This window comes from Phyllopteryx taeniolatus, chromosome 1 (genome assembly GCF_024500385.1).
Source record: "Phyllopteryx taeniolatus isolate TA_2022b chromosome 1, UOR_Ptae_1.2, whole genome shotgun sequence".
NCBI classification, from domain to species: Eukaryota; Metazoa; Chordata; class Actinopteri; order Syngnathiformes; family Syngnathidae; genus Phyllopteryx; species Phyllopteryx taeniolatus.
Window position 1 is genome coordinate 4918418 of NC_084502.1, and position 19133 is coordinate 4937550.

Sequence of the window (19133 nt, forward strand, 5' to 3'; positions counted from 1 at the left end):
TAACGATGATCTTGTCTTAATTTACCCACAAATTTTCTTACTCGGTACAAAATCTTGCCCAGTTTAATTGAACAGAAAGGCACAATTTATAATCTGTTTTATGAATGGCAACAGGTGGTTACACATCTTCATTTTACCTTTTGCCTGTCACTACTGTATGTCGCTGGCATTGAAAGCTGCATTATTTGTCATAATTAAAGAATTATTTTGTAACCAATTAGGTGGAATTGAAGAATTCCCCGCCTGACGATCTCTAAGAGCACAGTCATGTGCCCCCCGGCACACTGGTTGGGAATCACAGACATACAGTAAACAATTGCAGGATGTCCGGTGGGATATATTGTTTGTGGTGGTTGACAAGCAGGACTTTCGTGCTTCAGGTGCAGTTGTCTTTACTCAGCCCTGCATGAAAGTAGCATACACAACATGTGTGTCTTCTCCACAGCAGTAAGACCACTGCTCATCCTCTGGCGAACTCAAAATCACACTTCTTCCTCGTGAAAATAAGCTGTACAAAAACACATGGTCAAATTTATACTCATCTCACTTAGCCTTCATCTCACCTGGGATGGAACGCTCATGTGGAACCGTTGAATGATTTCGTGTAACTGGTGTCGGGACACTTGCGTGAGCATCTTCGCGCTAATGTTTTCCCTCTCTTCTCTTTCTCAAGGGAGGGCACGGTGAAGGCTGGCGACAGAGTATTGAGCGTAGACGGCATGCCTTTAAACAGAGAGAAGCATGCTGACGCGTTGACCATGCTGATGCAGAGCAGCCAGGAAGCTTTGTTCCTGATTGAGTATGACATCTCTGTCATGGGTGAGCACACACACACAGGGAATATGCGGAGGCATGGTAGGGCAGCGTTGCTCTGAGGGTAAATAATGTGGCCGTTTGGCTGCGTGGACGAGGGTGCGTCTCGGTGCTGGAGATGCCACCAGGGGAGTCACTCGGGCCCGCGAGCAACAGGGAAAGCGTGGATGGATTACCGTCATGTGTGGCTCTCTCTCTGGCTCCTCCTGTACAACCTCTGCGGGCCAGCCTTTGTTTTGTTAACAAGCACGTTTTCCATACGTGACCTATATAAAAATGCTGGATATGAACAGCTGACAAACATTATGTGCCTCCGAGTCCAGTGAAGCTACGGCGACAAGATGTCAAGCACCCAGCTGCTGACTGATTCATAAGAGATATATCAGAATGTACTGTATATATATATATATATATATATATATATATATATATATATATATACACACACACACACACACACACACATACAGTGGGTACGGAAAGTTTTCAGATCCCCTTAAATGTTTCACTTTGTTATATTGCAGCCATTTGTTAAAATAATTTAAGTCAATTTTTTTCCTCATTAATGTGCACACAGCACCCCATATTGACAGGGAAAAAAACTTAATTGTTGAAATTGTTGCTGATTTATTAAAAAAGAAAAACTAAAATATCAGACAGCCATAAGTATTCAGAACCTTTGCTGTGACACTCATACTGAACTCGGGTGCTGTCCATTTATTCTGATAATCCTTGAGATGGTTCTACACCTTCATTGGAGTCCAGCTGTGTTTGATTATACTGATTGGACTTGATTAGGAAAGCCACACACCTGTCTATATAAGACCTTACAGCTCACAGTGCATGTCAGAGCAAATGAGAATCATGAGGTCAAAGGAACTGCCTGAATAGCTCAGAGACAGAATTGTGGCAAAGCACAGATCTCGCCAAGGTTACAAAAAGATTTCCGCTGCACTTAAGGTTCCTAAGCACACAGTGGCCTCCATAATCCTGAAATGGAAGACATTTGGGACGATCAGAACCCTTCCGAGAGCTGGCCGTCTAGCCAAACTGAGCAATTGGGGGAGAAGAGCCTTGGTGAGAGAGGTAAAGAAGAACCCAAAGATCACTGTGGCTGAGCTCCAGAGATGCAGTCGGGAGATGGGAGAAAGTTCTAGAAAGTCAACCATCACTGCAGCCCTCCACCAGTCGGCTTTATGGCAGAGTGGCCCGACGGAAGCCTCTCCTCAGTGCAAGACACATGAAAGCCCGCATGGAGTTTGCTAAAAAAAAAAAAACACTTGAAGGACTCCAAGATGGTGAGAAATAAGATTCTCTGGTCTGATGAGACCAAGATAGAAATTGTTGGCCTTAAGTTTAAGTGGCATGTGTGGAGAAAACCGGACACTGCTCATCACCTGTCCAATACAGTCCCAACAGTGAAGCATGGTGGTGGCAGCATCATGCTGTGGGTGTGTTTTTCAGCTGCAGGGACAGGACGACTCATTGCAATTGAAGGAAAGATGAATCCGACCAAGTACAGGGATATCCTGGACGAAAACCTTCTCCAGAGTGCTCAGACTGGGCCGAATGTTCACCTTAAAAAAATCAATGACCCTAAGCACACAGCTAACATACCAGAGGAGTGGCTTCAGAACAACTCCGTGACTGTTTTTGAATGGCCCAGCCAGAGCCCTGACTTAAACCCAATTGAGCATCTCTGGAAAGACCTGAAAATGGCTGCCCACCAACGTTCACCATCCAACCTGACAGAACTGGAGAGAATCTTCAAGGAGGAATGGCAGATGATCCCCAAACACAAAAGTTCGCATCTAGACAGACAATACAACAATACTCACAGCCATATATTCTTTATCCTCTACGAAGAATGACTAATTTTGCTTTTTAAAAATAATTACTGTATGTACTCTACGGTTTTTTATGATTTTGTTTTTTTCTATAATATTATAGAGTGCTATTTTTCTTATTTAAAAACACATTACCAATATTTAGTTTTTTTGGGGGGGGGGGGGGGGCTGTAACGGATTTATGGCATTTCCACTCATTCCAATGGGGAACGATGATTTCAGATCGCAGTGCTATAAATTTGTAAATAATAATAATAAAAATGTTTTTACAAATGTATCTCAAGGTACCACTGTTTTGTCTAACTGGCCAGACGGCTCATTACATTTGTTGGTATCTGTGACTATTTCTATTGTCCAATGTTGAGAGTTCAAATGGATGATAAAGATTCTTTATTGTTGCCATTTCACTTAAAATTGATGTGTGTTCATTAACTTGTGTTTTCAACACCGTTAAAACTATTGTATGTATACAGGTACGTTTCAATCAATTAGAATCATGTCAAAAGCTTAATTTAGTTCGGTAGTTCAATTCAGAAAGGGAAACTTGTATTATAGAGATGCACTACACAAACTCAGAGTGAAATATTTCATGATTTCTTTTCATATAGATGTATAATTTTCATGGTTATAGCTTACAGCAAATGAAAACCCCAAATTCGCCATCTGTAGAAACTAGATTATTACATAACAAACAATCAAGAAACAATGGAAATCATTGTTAATGTAGAAATTAGGCAGGAATTTTCTCAAGTGTTTGATGAATCTATATAATAATGTACAACCCCAATTCCAATGAAGTTGGGACGTTGTGTTAAACGTAAATAAAAAATATAATGATTCGCAAATCATGTTCAACCTATATTTAATTGAATACATGACAAAGACAAGGTATTTAATCTTCAAACTGATAAACTTTATTGTTTTTAGCAAATAATCATTAAGTTGGAATTTTATGACTGTAACACGTTCCAAAAAAGCTGGGACAGGTGGTAAAAAAGACTGAGAAAGTTGAGGAATGCTCATCAAACACGTGTTTGGAACATCCCACAGGTGAACAGGCTAATTGGGAACAGGTGGGTGCCATGACTGGGTATAAAAGGAGCTTCCCTGAATTGCTCAGTCATTCACAAACAAAGATGAGGCGAGCTTCACCTCTTTGTGAACAAGTGGGTGAGAAAATAGTCGAACAGTTTAAGGACAATGTTCCACAACGTACAATTGCAAGGAATTTAGGGATTTCATCATCTACGGTCCATAATATCATCAAAAGGTTCAGAGAATCTGGAGAAATCACTACATGTAAACGGCAAGGCCGAAAAACCAACATGAATGCCCGTGAACTTCAATCCCTCAGGCGGCACTGCATCAAAAACCAACATCAATGTGTAAAGGATATCACCATAAGGGCTCAGGAACACTTCAGAAAACCGATGTCAGTAAATACAGTTCGGCACTACATCCGTAAGTGAACCTTGAAACTACTATGCAAAGCAAAAGCCATTTATCAACAACACATAGAGACGCGGCCGGCTTCTCTGGGCCCGAGCTAATCTAAGATGGACTGATGCAAAGTGGAAAAGTGTTCTGTAGTCCGACGAGTCCACATTTCAAATTGTTTTTGGAAATTGTGGACGTCGTGTCCTCCGGGTCAAAGAGGAAAAGAACCACCCGGACTGTTATGGACGCAAAGTTCAAAAGCCAGCATCTGTGATGGTATGGGGCTGTGTTAGTCCCAATTGCATGGGTAATTTACACATCTCTGACGGCACCATTAATGCGGAACGGTACATACAGGTTTTGGAAAAACATATATTGCCACCCAAGCAACGTCTTTTTCATGTATGCCCTAGCTTATTTCAGCAAGACAATGCCAAACCACATTCTGCACGTGTTACAACAGCGTGGCTTCGTAGTAAAAGTGTGGGTACTAGACTGGCCTGCCTGCAGTCCAGACCTGTCTCCCATTGAAAATGTGTGGCACATTATGAAGCGTAAAATATGACAACGGAGACCCCGGACTGTTGAACAGCTGAAGCTGTACATCAAGCAAGAATGGGAAAGAATTCCACCTACAAAGCTTCAAGAATTAGTCTCCTCACTTCCCAAACATTTATTGAATGTTGTTAAAAGAAAAAGTTATGTAACACAGTGGTAAACATGACCCTGTCCCAGCTTTTTTGGAACTTGTTGCAGCCATAAAATTCTAAGTTCATGACTATTTGCTAAAAACAAGCAAGTCTATCAGTTTGAACATTAAATATCTTGTCTTTGTCGTCTATTCAATTAAATATAGGTTGAACATGATTTGCAAGTCATTATAGTCTGTTTTTATTTATGCTTAACACAACTTCATTGGAATTGGGGTTGTATGAGTACTGAAATAAATATACTTTTTTACCATATTCTAATTTATTGAGCTGTACCTATAGATTGCAACCTCATGTTAGGACACCAAGGACATTGCCGACATGACTGAACCAGCCAAAGCAATCCAGAATATTATTATATAGCATTTAAGCTCTTAATATGAACATGATCTTTCAGTACGACTAGATAATTTATTTTATTCTAACAGAGAAAATTGCATGTTTTGTCTTATAATCCTGGCTGTAGCTGCATGCAGTCAAGTCATTGTAATAAATCAAATGTGTGTTACTTGTTGCAGAGGCAGTGCAACACGCCTCAGGTCCTCTGCTGGTGGAGATAGTGAAAGGGGCCTCCTCCAGTCTGGGCATCAGCCTCACCACATCCGTATACAGGAACAAGCAAGTCATCATTATTGACAAGATCAAAGCGGCCAGCGTGGCCGAAAGGTGACGCAAGCTCATCTATTTTACTAAGCCCCTGACAAATTCTCAGCAAAAGAAAGAGACAAAAAAAACAATTCCCAGATTCATCATTGGCTATGTCATCCTGTCAGGTGCGGCGCGCTGCACGCAGGCGACGTCCTGCTGACTATTGATGGAACCAGCACAGAACATTGCTCGCTGATGGAGGCCTTACAGCTTCTGGGAAATACCAGTGATGTTGTCAAACTGGAAATTCTACCATCCAGTCAGAGCAGACTGCCTGTCCGGCCACAAGACACAGGTAAGACTTGGATGTGACATTCTCACTGCTGACACAACAGGAAACAAATTAGATGGATTTTGGAAAGAAACACATAAGAGCAAATGATTGTATGTGTTCTCATGTTACAGCCAAAGCTATTCATACAGATATACAATACTTATTATTATTATTATTATAATTGAAGAGTGCAGGGGCCACTTTATATTCTTCATATGATACTGATAGCCTTCGCCTTTTATCTATTAAACATACGCAAACCATTCAAATGTACAGTGGATATACAAGTACAAAGTCTACACACCCTTGACCAAGATAAATTATTTCAAAAATGTTCCACTATTATTGTGACCTGTAACCTGTACAACTTAATGTATTTTTAAAAAAAAAAGAAAAAAAGAGGGGAAATGAAAATAAATGACTGAATTAATGTGGTTGCCCAGGTGTGCACACCCTTTTATAAGTGGAGATGTGGGTGTGTTCAGAATGAACCAATCACATTAAAAGTCATGTTCAATGGGAATCGGCACACACCTGCCACAATTTAAAGTGACTGATGATGAAGAAAAGGACCCCCTGCTTATGATGCTGCCACCACCATACTTCACTGTTGGTGTTGCTGGTAGGAATTATGGCCAAAAAGTTCACCGTAACAAAATCTTCCAAACTGGTGGGAAAATGTGCTACGGTCCTGGTGTTTGAAGAGGGGTGTGTAGTCTTTTTATATCCACTGTATGTCAAGATCTGCTACATGGTTAAATATATCTGAACAAAACCCAAAAAAAAACAACTGCCTATTCTTAAGCTTTGTGTTCAATGACAAATTAAATGGCAAATGCTTGTGCATGTGGTGCCTTGTAACGTTTCAACTTTTTCTCATGACATTAAAATTGTTTTAGGCTCACCTTTTTTCTGTTATTTAATTTTCAGTGCTCCTTAATAAAGCTGGGATTTGGCAGCATTTTTTTTTTAGAATACGCCGTGGACCAATACATAAAGGGGAAAAAAAAAAAAGAGGGCCACAAATGACTGAACATCATCAAATGCAATCACATATACAAAATTACTTTCACATCACAACTTGTAGTTTGCAGCGTAACAATGTTTTGTTGAATACCTCCCTGACAGCGGCAACTTGGTGAACAAGTGGTTAGCACATCCGCCTCACAGTTCTGAGGTTGGGGGTTGGAATCCAGGCTCTGGCCTTCTCTTTTCCAGGTGCTTCAGCTTCCTTACACATTCCAAAAACATGCATGTTAGCTTCATTGAAGACTCTACATTGTTCTTATGTGTGAATGTGAGTGTGAACGATTCTTTGTCTATATGTGGTTTGCAATTGGCTGATGATCAGTCAAGGGTGTGTACCCTAGTGAGGAAAAATAGATGATGTATGGATAGACCTTCACAGTGACAGAACATTACAAGGGCAGAATTAATTGCCCCCTCCTTGAGCCGTCACCTTATCGTGGTGGAGGGGTTTGTGTGTCCCAATGATCCTAGGAGCTAAGTTGTCTGGGGCTTTATGCCCCTGGCAGGGTCACCCATGACAAACAGGTCCAAGGTGAGGGACCAGACAAAGCACAGCTCAAAGACCCCTTATGAAGAAGACAAATTATGGACTCACCGGGGCCCCCCTCTGGAGCCAGGCCTGGAGTTGGGGCTCGAAGGAGAGCGCCTGGTGGCCGGGCCCCAGGCCAGCCCGAAAGGGTAACATGGGTCCCCCTTCCCATGGACTCACCACCTGTGGGGGGGCCATAGGGGTCGGGTACAGTGCGAGCTGGGCGGTGGCCGAAGGCGGGGACCTTGGCGATCCGATCCCCGGCTACAGAAGCTTGCTCTAGGGACGTGGAATGTCACCTCTCTGGCAGGGAAGGAGCCCGAGCTGGTGTGTGAGGTCGAGAAGTTCCGACTAGATATAGTCGGACTCGCCTCCACGGACAGCTTGGGCTTGGTACCAGTCCTCTTGAGAGGGGTTGGACTCTGTTCCACTCTGGAGTTGCCCACGGTGAGAGGCGCCGAGCAGGTGTGGGTATACTTATTGCTGCCCGGCTCGGTGCCTGTACGTTGGGGTTCACCCCGGTGGACGAGAGGGTAGCCTCCCTCCGCCTTCGGGTAGGGGGGACAGGTCCTGACTGTTGTTTGTGCCTATGGAGCAAACACCAGTTCAGAGTACCCACCCTTTTTGGAGTCCTTGGAGGGGGTGCTGGAGAGCGCTCCCGCTGGGGACTCCATCGTTCTGCTGGGAGACTTCAATGCTCACGTGGGCAATGACAGTGAGACCTGGAAGGGCGCGATTGGGAGGAACGGCCCCCCCCCCCCCGATCAGAACCCGAGCGGTGTTCTGTTATTGGACTTCTGTGCTTGTCACGGATTGTCCATAACGAACACCATGTTCAAGCATAAGGGTATCCACACGTGCACTTGGCACCAGGACACCCTAGGTCCCAGTTCAATGATCGACTTTGTGGTTGTGTCATCGGACTTGCGGCCGCATGTCTGGGACACTCGGGTAAAGAGAGGGGCGGAGCTGTCAACTGATCACCACCTGGTGGTGAGTTGGCTCCGATGGTGGGGGAAGATGCCGAACCCGTTGGTGGACACCAATGGTGAGGGATGCCGTCAAGCTGAGGAAAGAGTCCAATCGGGCCTTTTTGGCCTGTGGGACTCCTGAGGCAGCTGATGGGTACCGGCTGGCCAAGTGGAATGCAGCTTTGGTGGTCGCTGAAGCAAAAACTCGGGCATGGGAGGAGTTCGGTGAGGCCATGGAGAAAGACTTCCGGACGACTTCGAGGAAATTCTGGTCCACCATCCGACGTCTCAGGAGGGGAAAGCAGTGCACCATCAACACTGTGTATAGTGGCAGGGTCCTCGAGGGTGCATGGGAGTTCCCCCAACCAGTCTACGTGTGTTTTGTGGACTTGGAGAAGGCGTTCGACCGTGTCCCTCGGCTGGTCCTGTGGGGGGTGCTTTGGGAGTATGGGGTACCGAACCCCCTGATACGGGCTGTTCGGTCACTGTACGACCGGAGTCAGAGTTTGGTCCGCATATCTGGCAGTAAGTCTGACTCGTTTCCGGTGAGGGTTGGACTCCGCCGAGGCTGGCCTTTATCACCGATTCTGTTCATAACTTTTATGGACAGAATTTCTAGGTGCAGCTGAGGCGTAGAGGGGGTCCAGTTTGGTGGCCTCAGTATTGCATCTCTGCTTTTTGGAGATGATGTGGTTCTGTTGGCTTCATCAAGCCGTGACCTCCAACTCTCATTGGAGCAGTTCGCAGCCGAGTGTGAAGCGGCTGGGATGAGAATCAGCACCTCCAAATCTGAGACCATGGTTCCTCAGTCGGAAAAGGGTGGCTTGCCCTCTCCAGGTCGGGGATGATATCCTGCCCCAAGTGGAGGAGTTCAAGTATCTTGGGGTCTTGTTCACGAGTGAGGGAAGAATGGAATGGGAGATCGACAGGCGAATCGGTGCAGTGTCTGCAGTGATGCGGACTTTGTATCGATCCGTTGTGGTAAAGAAGGAGCTAAGCCGAAAGGCAAAGCTCTCGATTTACCGGTCGATCTACGTTCCTACCCTCACCTATGGTCACGAGCTGTGGGTCGTGACCGAAAGAACGAGATCCCGGATACAAGCGGCCGAAATGAGTTTCCTCTGCAGGGTGTCCGGGCTCTCCCTTAGAGATAGGGTGAGAAGCTCGGTCATCCGGGAGGATCTCAGAGTAGAGCCGTTGGTCCTTCACATCGAGAGGAGCCAGATGAGGTGGCTGGGGCATCTGATTCGGATGCCTCCCGGACGCCTCCCTGGTGAGGTGTTCTGGGCACGTCCCACCGGGAGGAGACCCGGGGGACGACCCAGGACACGCTGGAGAGACTACATCCTTCGGCTGGCCTGGGAATGCCTCGGGATCCCCTCGGAAGAGCTGGATGAAGTGGCTGGGAAAAGGGAAGTCTGGGCGTCCTTGCTAAAGCTCCTGCCCCCGACCTCGGATAAGCGGTAGAAGATGGATGGATGGATGAATTCATTGCAGACAATGCGAGTGGTATCATTACATTGTAGAAAATTATCTAATGAGGTGTTCAAAAGACAAAGAAGAACATTGTCTTCACATCATGTACATGCTCTCGGCGTTATTTCTACGCGGAGCTGAAGTAACGAGCGTGGCTGCCTCCCAGCTGCTTCTTCTGTGAATCATGCGTGCATGTATGTATGTGTAGTACACACAGGACACAATCCGTGTGCCACACTGGGCTCCTGATGAATACAAACGGCAAACCACTCACACACATATACACAGACGGGCACACTTCCTGTGTTCACGCTCTGCAGAGTAAGACTCGTGTACTTGTGGGTCGGCAGCTGCGGGGGCTTATCATGGAAGAAAAGGGAAGTCATTTCTTACTGAATTCAGCCCTCGACAGTTTCTCCCCATCGCTTGGTCATGTCATCCACTCTGCAGCCATTCGCCGTCCTTCTGCTGTTTTTCAAGCCACGTGGAGCAACAAAGCAGCTCCTGTAGGCCATTTAACTGTCCTCGGGAAAGTAGTCGTTTGCATGTCATCTGAAGTCAAATCTCCAGTCTCTCGTCATTTCTATACTGCAAAAGTAAAACCACATTTTGACAGCTCATTTGCCCCCAAGAAACATGACTATAAGATGCAGACGTGCTTAATCTCCTGTGGCGGGTTTTGAGATTGATATGGCCACTATGAGATTAGGAGTATTTTTTTTTCTTTCTTAAAGCCAGTCCAGAATGAAGAGAGCATTTCTTAAAGAGCCTTCTCTAGGTGAGCTTAGCGTAAACCGGCAAGAGCTCCATCAGATACGAGGCGGTTCTCCATTCCGATTTCACGCGGCTGGTTCCCCCAATTGGGGCTATAACGTCTCAAGCGCTTGTGTCGTCATCCATGGTTGCAGCAAATCCGCCTTGCATGTCGTGTGAGCAAGTTGGCGCAGATTAGACTCCTGCTGAGGAAGCAGCAAGGATTACTGTCACTTTTAGCGTGCAGCGACACGTCTTAATGAATCTGTAAAGGAAGTTAATTATTGAGGTTCTTCCCACACACAAGGTCAGCTGATTTCATTAGAATGCCTCACAGCTATTTGAGTCCGTGTCTGCTCGTCACTGCTGTCACACGGTTATATAAACCTTTCAGCAATGGATATTTCATCACAAATGGTGGAGCAACACATGTAGACAGATAATAAAACAATGCTCACAGGGATATATTCTTTATCCTTTGTGAAAAATTACTTATATTGCTGTATCTTACTGAGTCCATTGTAGAACGCTACTTTGTGTCCCAATGTCAGTATTATACTGCCCCCAGCTGGCCAAGGTGCACGCACCAGAAGGAGCAGCGCAATGTGCATTGAACTGAAGCAAAACATGGCCAAAAAAGTGTTTAATTCTTTACATTCTATTCAATTATGACATTTCTGTGTGCTTTTATGAAGTACAATATTATGGAGAGCTATTTTTCTTATTTATTAAGCATTAAAGGCACCACTGGACAGACAAACAAACATCTAGAGCTAAGAACAATTTAGTCTTAATTTAACCTAAAAAACATGTTTTTGGAATGTGGGAGGAAGCTGGATTACCTGGAGAAAACCCACACAAGCATGCAGAGAACATGCAAAGTCCACACTAAATGCCAGAACCCAGATTCAAACCCTGAACCTTACAATTTGAGGCGATTGTGCCAACTCTTTCACACTGCCTAAATGAAACATAGACAGCTTAAATCTTTTCTTTTCAAAATCATCAAAAATGCAGACAAGTGCCACGGTAACAGTTTCAAGAGTCTGAATTATTATGCAAGACAATGCGTTAAAGCCACATGAAGTTTCATTTGTACCACACTGTTTTTTTGGGGTATAAATGCATGCCAGAAGCTGAGCTACACTGTTTACGGATGTGGCGTGTGGCCAGAGCACCAAGCAGTTACGCTTCTTATTCCTTACCCACTGAGTCGGAAACCCATCATTTCAATTCAATTCAATTTTGAGCAGAAGTCAAGAAGGCCACATAAAGTGATGTGGAGGGTTGGATCTGGCCCGCGGGCCTCGGGTTTGACACATGTGCACCTCATTAGACATCCAGCTTTCAGCTGTGTCCAATCAAGGTGCATGTTTCCTGCGCCATCATGGCCAGCGGCCAACTTGCTCACAACCCTTTGGCACCTTGGGGCTTTTTAGAAAATAACATCTTAAACATGATCTCCAATTTCAACGCAGTTATTCTGAAGTTTGCTAGTAAAAGTAAGGTTCCGTATTTTCAACTTCCACCACTTAACAATCAGTGTGTGCCAAACATTCTCAGGAGAACACATCAAACCCAAGGATTAGGTGCGCCGTGACGAAAAACAAATATCAATTACGCTGCTCTGAATAATCCTCCAGGCGATGTGTGTTTTGGTACAATTTTAGACAGGGGAATGAAAGTGTGATTTCATGGGTAGGATTTAGGAACATGCATGACACCAGAGCGGGCCTGCCTTACTCACAAGTGCCTCTTTACCACTGCAGTAAAAGTACAGAAGAGCAGCCATCATCACTGGGACCAAAGCAGCAACTTGTGCCTGCCCCCACATGGCAGCCACGGCAAGACATGGAGCAGCCCAAGCCACCCACACAACCAGCAGGACCACAGCAAACGTAAGTGGTCGTTCGTGACAGCTTTGCTGCTGGCAAGACGCCATCGCAGGAGCCTTTTGTGACTTCGACAGCCACATACCTTTTCATGTCACGTGCTGCACAAGCTGAGTGTGAACGCAAACAAGACTGTGTTTTGTTTTGAACTTTTTGCATGCTCTTATCCAGTGATTCCGTGCACTGATATTTTCCTGTACAAGCAAAAATAAATAAATCCATACATTGTTTCCACTATTAGTTAACCTGTATAACTCAATTGGAAACAAAAGGCACATTTTTCATCCAGGGCAAAAGGGCAGGTGCTTGGACACCACTTTGGGTCAATGTGTGCACGTGCCTGCCAATCACTAATGTACCATGAGAGAGAGCATCAGGAAATCATCCAGTTTCATTAATTGGTCTGAAAATTATTAATTTACTACAAATCATGTATCTTTGTTCATCTATCTATGCCGGCGACATGTAATGGTAGGCAGAACAAATCACAGAATTTATAATTAACCTGTAAACCTTTAATTGTTTGAAGTCCAATATATTTGCGTTTAATCTTTTTGAAGTGTTTTTCAAACATTTTGGTAAACAAAAAACTTATGTGCAATATATTTTCATTTAATAATTTTTTTAGCACATTGTTGATGTTAAAACCTAGTGTGATTGTTGTATTGAATACACTTTTTAGCAATAAATTCTCTGCTGCCTTGTTTTTGTTGAACACTTGGGCCTACTAAGCTACTGTATTTTGTTGGTCGTTATAGTGGTACTTGGAGACCCAATTATTTTCTTATGGTGGTATTCGGTGTAAAAGGTTCAAGACGCACCAGGAGCAGAACTATATCCCCCCTGTACTGCTGAGCAGAGCATTTTCAAATCTCCACAAGGAACAATTTGATATCAAAACATGGAGGCAGGCTTGCAGCCCTACCAGTGAGAGCTTGGTGGATGTCGCTGTGAAGAGTGAAGTGGAGCACTTTCTAGGGCTTCCTCAGAGCACAATCATTTGCATTTTTTCCCCCTTGGTAGTCGTACTGAGGGCTAATTTACAGATTTATTTTTTTCTTGATCAAAGAAACAGGCAGGAGTGTACTTGGTGCATCTTCTGGTAGGAAAGGGAGGAAGGAGACTTGGTGGGGGAACCTCAAAGTACAGGAAACCATACAAGGAAAGAGGTTTCCTAAGAAGTGGGACACTGAGAGGACTGAGGAGAGGAGAGAGGAATTGATGGAGATGTGATGTAGGGGAAAGGTAGAGTTGGCAAAGTCCAAACAAGAACCATATGATGACATGTATGCCAGGTTGGAGGCTAAAGGAGGAGAAAAATGATCTATCCAGGTTAGCCAGACAAGACTAGATAAATGGAAAGAATACTTTGAGTTGATGATGAAAATGAGAGAGGGAAGAGTAGAAGAAGCAAGTGTGGTGGACCAGGAAGTGGCAATGATTAGCAAGGGGGAAGTTAAAAAGGCACTAAAGAGGATGAAAAATGGAAAGGCAGTTGGTCCTGATGACATTCCTGTGGAGGTATGGAAGCATCTAGGAGAGGTGGCTGTGGAGTTTTTAATCAACTTGTTCAACAGAATTCTAGCGCGTGAGAAGATTCCTGAGGAATGGAGGAAAAGTGTGCTAGTGCGCATTTTTTAAGAACACGGGTTATGTGCAGAGCTGTGGGAACTATAGAGGAGTAAAGTTGATGAACCACACAATGAAGTAGTGGGAAAGCGTAATGGAGGCTGGACTCACAACAGAGGTATTTGCGAGCAACAATATGGTTTCATGAGGTTCGACTGGAGTCCCTGTGGACCATGATGTTCGCAGATGACATTGTGATCTGCAGTGAAAGCAGGGAGCAGGTGGAGGAACAGTTAGAAAGGTGGTGGCATGCACTGGAAAGCAGAGGAATGATGATTAGCTGAAGTAAGACAGAATATATGTGCATGAATGAGAGGGGTGGTGGGGGATGAGTGAGGCTATCGGGAGAAGAGATAGCATGGGTGCCTTGGTTCAGTAAACGTTGGGAAGCACTGCTCTGAGCTAATTGAGGCTGTCGATAAGTAGAATGCAATGTCTCATGTCTGCAGCTCTGGTGAGTCGTGGCTTCTCCCCTTCCTCCACAGCCACCTGCGGCGTCAGCAGCCAAGGGAGCAGCACGCTGCCCTGCCCCACAGTGCCCACTGCACCCACCAGCCCTCGGACCTCCACCGGCAAGAGGAGGAACAGGAAGAAGAACCACAAGAGCTCATGTATGATAAATTGCCCGCCTCTCACAGTAAAGGATTAGTCTAGTTTACTTATGCTTAATTTAAACTACATTCAAGACTGCGGGGAAGTATTACCTTTGTAACAACTAGTTAAAAATAAGAAAAACAATTACTGACATTTTGACCGTCACAATTTTCCTAATAGGTTAATGAAGAGATGATATAGCCACATCTACACTCCATTTTCCATGAACAGTTTGTTGTGATCGAGTATAACGGACAAGTCCAGATAAATCTAGTTAACTGTACTGTATATAAGTCCCTGTAAAGTCACAATGTGTCTTGTAAATTTGAGTTGTTAGCCACCCAGCCAAATTTGGATGATTAAAAACAATCACCAATTATATAAAATGAGACTTCCAAGTCATGAAAAATCAAGGCTTTCAGGAAAACTGAAATGGTGGAAAACCGTTTGTTGTATCTGAGTACGACAGTAAGTCTTTGGCACGTTATAATGTACATTTACAAATCCCAATTTCAATGAAGAAACTGATAAACCTTTTGTTGTTGTTGTTGCAAATAATTACTCATTTTGAATTTGACGCCTCCAACACATCCCCAAAAAAGCTGTTACAGGGGCATGTTTACCACTGTTGCATCACCTTTCCTACTAAAAACACTCAATAAGCGTTTGTGAACTGAGGACACTAATTGTTGTAGTGTTGATGGTGGAATTCTTTCCTATTCTTCCTTGATTTACATCTTTAGTTGCTCAACAGTCTGGGTCTATTTTGTGGTATTTTGCGCTTCATAATGCACCACATTGTCAATGGGAGACAGGTCTGGACTGATGGCAGGTCAATTTAGTACTTGCACTCTTTTACTACGAAGCCACACTGTTGTAACACGTGCAGGTTGTGCATTGGCATTTTCTTGCTGAAATGAGCACGGACGTCCCTGTAAAAGATGTTTCTTGGATGGCATCATATGTTTCTCCCAAAGCTGTATGTACTTTTCAGTGCCTTCACAGATGTGCAAGTTACCCATGCCATGGCCACTAACACAACCCCATACCATCACAGATGCTGACTTTTGAACCTTGCACTGATAACAATCTAAGCGGTCTTTTTCCTCTTTGGTCCAGAGGACACGACCACCATTTTTTCCACAAACAATTTGACACATGGACTCCTCAGACCACAGAACACTTCACTTTGCGTCAGTCTATCTCTGATGAGCTTGAGCCCAAAGAAGCCGGCAACGTTTCTGGGTGTTGTTTATAAATGGCTTTCACTTTGCATGGTAGAGTTTTAACTTGCATTTATAGATGTAGTGACAAACTGTGTTAACTGACAATGGTTTTCTGAAGTGTTCCTGAGCCCATGTGGCAATGTTTTTTTTTTTTTTAATGGAGTTTCACCTGCGGAATCGAAGGTCAAAGGCTTTTGTTGTTGGTTTTCGGCCTAGCCGCTTAAGTGCAGAGATTTCTCCCGATTCATTGAAAAATGATGTTCTTAAACTGTTGGACTATTTTCTCACACAGTTGTTCACAAAGTGGTGAGCTTTGTCCCATCCTTGCTTGTGAGCAACTGAGCCTTTTAGGGATGCTTCTTTTATTCCCTATCATGACACTCACCTGTTACCAATTAACCTGTCCGCCTGTGAAATGTTCCAAACGGGTGTTTTTCTTTTATCCTCCACTTTCCCAGTCTTTTGGTGCCCCTGTCCCAGTTTTTTTGTAACGTGTTGCAGGCATCAAATTCAAACGGAGAGAATATTTGACAAAAACAATTAACATTCATCAGTTTGAAATATAAATAGCCTGTCTTTGTAGTGTATTCAATTGAATATAGGTTGAAAAGGATTTGCAAAATCATTGTACTCTGTTTTGTACATTTTACACAACATCCTAACTTCATTGGAATTGGAGTTTGTGGAAACAAATCTGAATTCACTTTAGTGGGTCTTTAATGTGTCTCTTTGGTCCCGCCATTGATGCCATGTCACATCATCTCGGTGATGGAATTTTGTGTGCTAAACAGTCTTGAAGGGCATGTGAAGTACAATGAACTTATGGAAACATGAATCCTATTAGTAAATCTACTGTACAAAGGACGTGGCTGTAGGTAGATACTGCAGATAGAAAATGCTGAAAGGGATATAAAAAAAAGGTGTAGTTACGAACAGGTGTTTTTATTCCAATTCAGGTCGTTTGGCTGTATTTTTAATTTAAGGTTTGCATCCAAAGGCTTTCATTGTCGTTTCATCCTGCTCGTGTGTCCCATATTTAATATAAAAAGTGACTTGACAATTTTAAATGACTTATTTCTTTTCCGTCACCTTGTTGTATGTGGTAATACATATCTGTTATTTTGTCCTTCCTTGTAATTGCATTTATGTGCCATGTCTTCAACTAATGTCACCCTCCTGATGTCCCCTCCCTCACATAGTGTCGCTGGCATCCAGTTCTGTGGGCCCCGGGGGTCAGGTTTTTCACGTGGAGGTGAGCGAGATCATCCTGAGGGGAGATCCGCTCACAGGTTTTGGGATCCAGCTGCAGGGGGGTGTCTTTGCCACAGAAACACTTTCTGCTCCTCCCATCATCCGCTTCATTGAACCAGACAGCCCAGCTGAGAGGTAACATGCACAGACACCAAAAGAGGAAACAAATCATATAGGGAGTCACCTTGAACTTGGAGTGCTAATCATTCAGCCAGGCAGTGACACATCAGCAGGCTAATTTTAGCCATTTGAGTATTTAGTTTGCAGGCAGACAAATTAGAGATGCATCACGATGTTACAAATAAGACTTTTTTTCAACTTTGTTCCTCTTCCAAACTATTTTTCACATGCATCAAGGAGCAAAAATATTTAGTTTGGTCAGTGAGGAAAATGTAGACTATGCTTAGATTTTAAAGTGAACAGTCACATTGTTTTACACTGGTTATTTCTTTCTAACCAGAAGCTAAATTATGCAGTCGAAAGAATAATATTGCAGTGCCTTGAGATACAACTGACCCGATTTCAGTTTTTATTTTTTATTTTAATCGTTCGGGAGATTCTTTGCCTTTCACGTACGAGCAAAACTTTGAGATGCGAGCAATGTACAGTGGTAGTGAGCTCAATTCGGTTCACAACAAGCAGCAGTTTGACAGATCGTGAACAGTTAGAGCTAGCTTCCGTAGTGACGCAAAGTAATGATCCAAGAAGGGGTAAGTTGTAAGGGGTAATTAATAGGAAAATATATTTGATAACAGATATCAATATGCCAGCGCCAGCCACACTGCAGTGATTCTCGGTGACCAACGACAATTATTGTTTATATATTTGTAACATTAGACATTACATATTGGAATGAAAGTACGCTTTTTCACAACCCCTAGGTACTGGTATACTTCTATACATCCATCCATTTTCAACACCGCTTATCCTGGTTAGGGTCGCGGGAGCCTATCCCAGCTGACTTCAGGCGAAAGGCAGACTACACCCTGAACTTGTCGCCAGTCAGTCACAGGGCACATATAGACACAGACAACCATTCGCACTCACATTCATACCGTCACTGAGTGGGAACTGAACCCACGCTGCCTGCACCAAAGTCAGGCGAGTGCACCACTACACCATCAGTGACTTCTATACAATGTGACTTTTTTTTCCTCTACTTTTCATTTTCCTTGTAGCCATGTATTATATGCACCCTTAATTTTTAAGAAAATCTTTAGCAAAACAATGTATATTATAAATGAGATATTACGGCATTTACCAAAGAAAAAAATCCCACTAACTTTACCTTACGACAGTCCGCTTAGCTTAATGCTAACAAACAATGCAAAAAACCCTGGACAGGCTAATACATAGCAACGACGTTTCTGTTTTATCACCCATTAAGCAGTGGCTATTTTAACACCAACGGTGAAGCAACATACTTACATAGACAATATAACAATCACAGGCATATATTCTTAACGAAAAATGACCGGTTACTGTAGCTGACTGAGTCAGTTGTGAAACTTGTCTCCGTCTGTATTATACCGCCCCCAAGTGGCCAAGACACGCACGCCAGAAGAGCAGCACATTTAGTTAAAGTACATTCATTATACGGTACTGTTTTTCTTATTCAAAAACATTACCAAAAATGTTGGGTTGGCTGGCACATAATGATGTCTGTCATTTCAGTTCCTTTCAATTGGAAAAGATGATTTGAGGTTCAAGTGTTTTGAGTTAAGTGGTGGTGACTGAACAAATTAAACTCTTATATGAAGGCACCACTGTGCTGCGTTTGCTTATAGAAGTGGTCAAACAATTTCAAACAAAAGGTCAACACAAATGAGTTAATGTCAGGCCCAACTCCTGCTGAATGTACACGTCAGGCCTGGCCCAGTGTGTAGTGGCCTTGTTCTGTGAGGTCATGATGTTTGCCCAGGGTCACGACCCCTGGGTGACACCTTTTTAAATCAAGTAGCTGCGGGACCCGTTGTGCAGTCGGAGGGGGCGTCCTGCTGGGATGTTCGCACCTTAACATCCATGCACACGCCAGGGATTTCTGAGATACAACT

The 19133-nt window shown here is 43.7% G+C and overlaps 1 protein-coding gene across 8 annotated transcripts in view; it reads left to right on the forward strand.

Annotated features, from left to right (window-relative positions):
- The window catches only part of LOC133472021 (glutamate receptor-interacting protein 2-like), a 42384-nt gene that overhangs the window by 15498 nt on the left and 7753 nt on the right, over window positions 1-19133 (forward strand). For 6 of the 8 annotated variants that reach the window (XM_061762813.1, XM_061762311.1, XM_061762395.1 and 3 more), the window contains 6 exons: window positions 674-819; window positions 5326-5473; window positions 5581-5750; window positions 12257-12385; window positions 14458-14619; window positions 17028-17214. In XM_061762813.1, the coding sequence (XP_061618797.1) occupies window positions 674-819; window positions 5326-5473; window positions 5581-5750; window positions 12257-12385; window positions 14458-14619; window positions 17028-17214 (942 nt within the window). The remainder of the gene's footprint in view (window positions 1-673; window positions 820-5325; window positions 5474-5580; window positions 5751-12256; window positions 12386-14457; window positions 14620-17027; window positions 17215-19133) is intronic. The other 2 variants (XM_061762482.1, XM_061762561.1) reach the window with 1 other exon arrangement.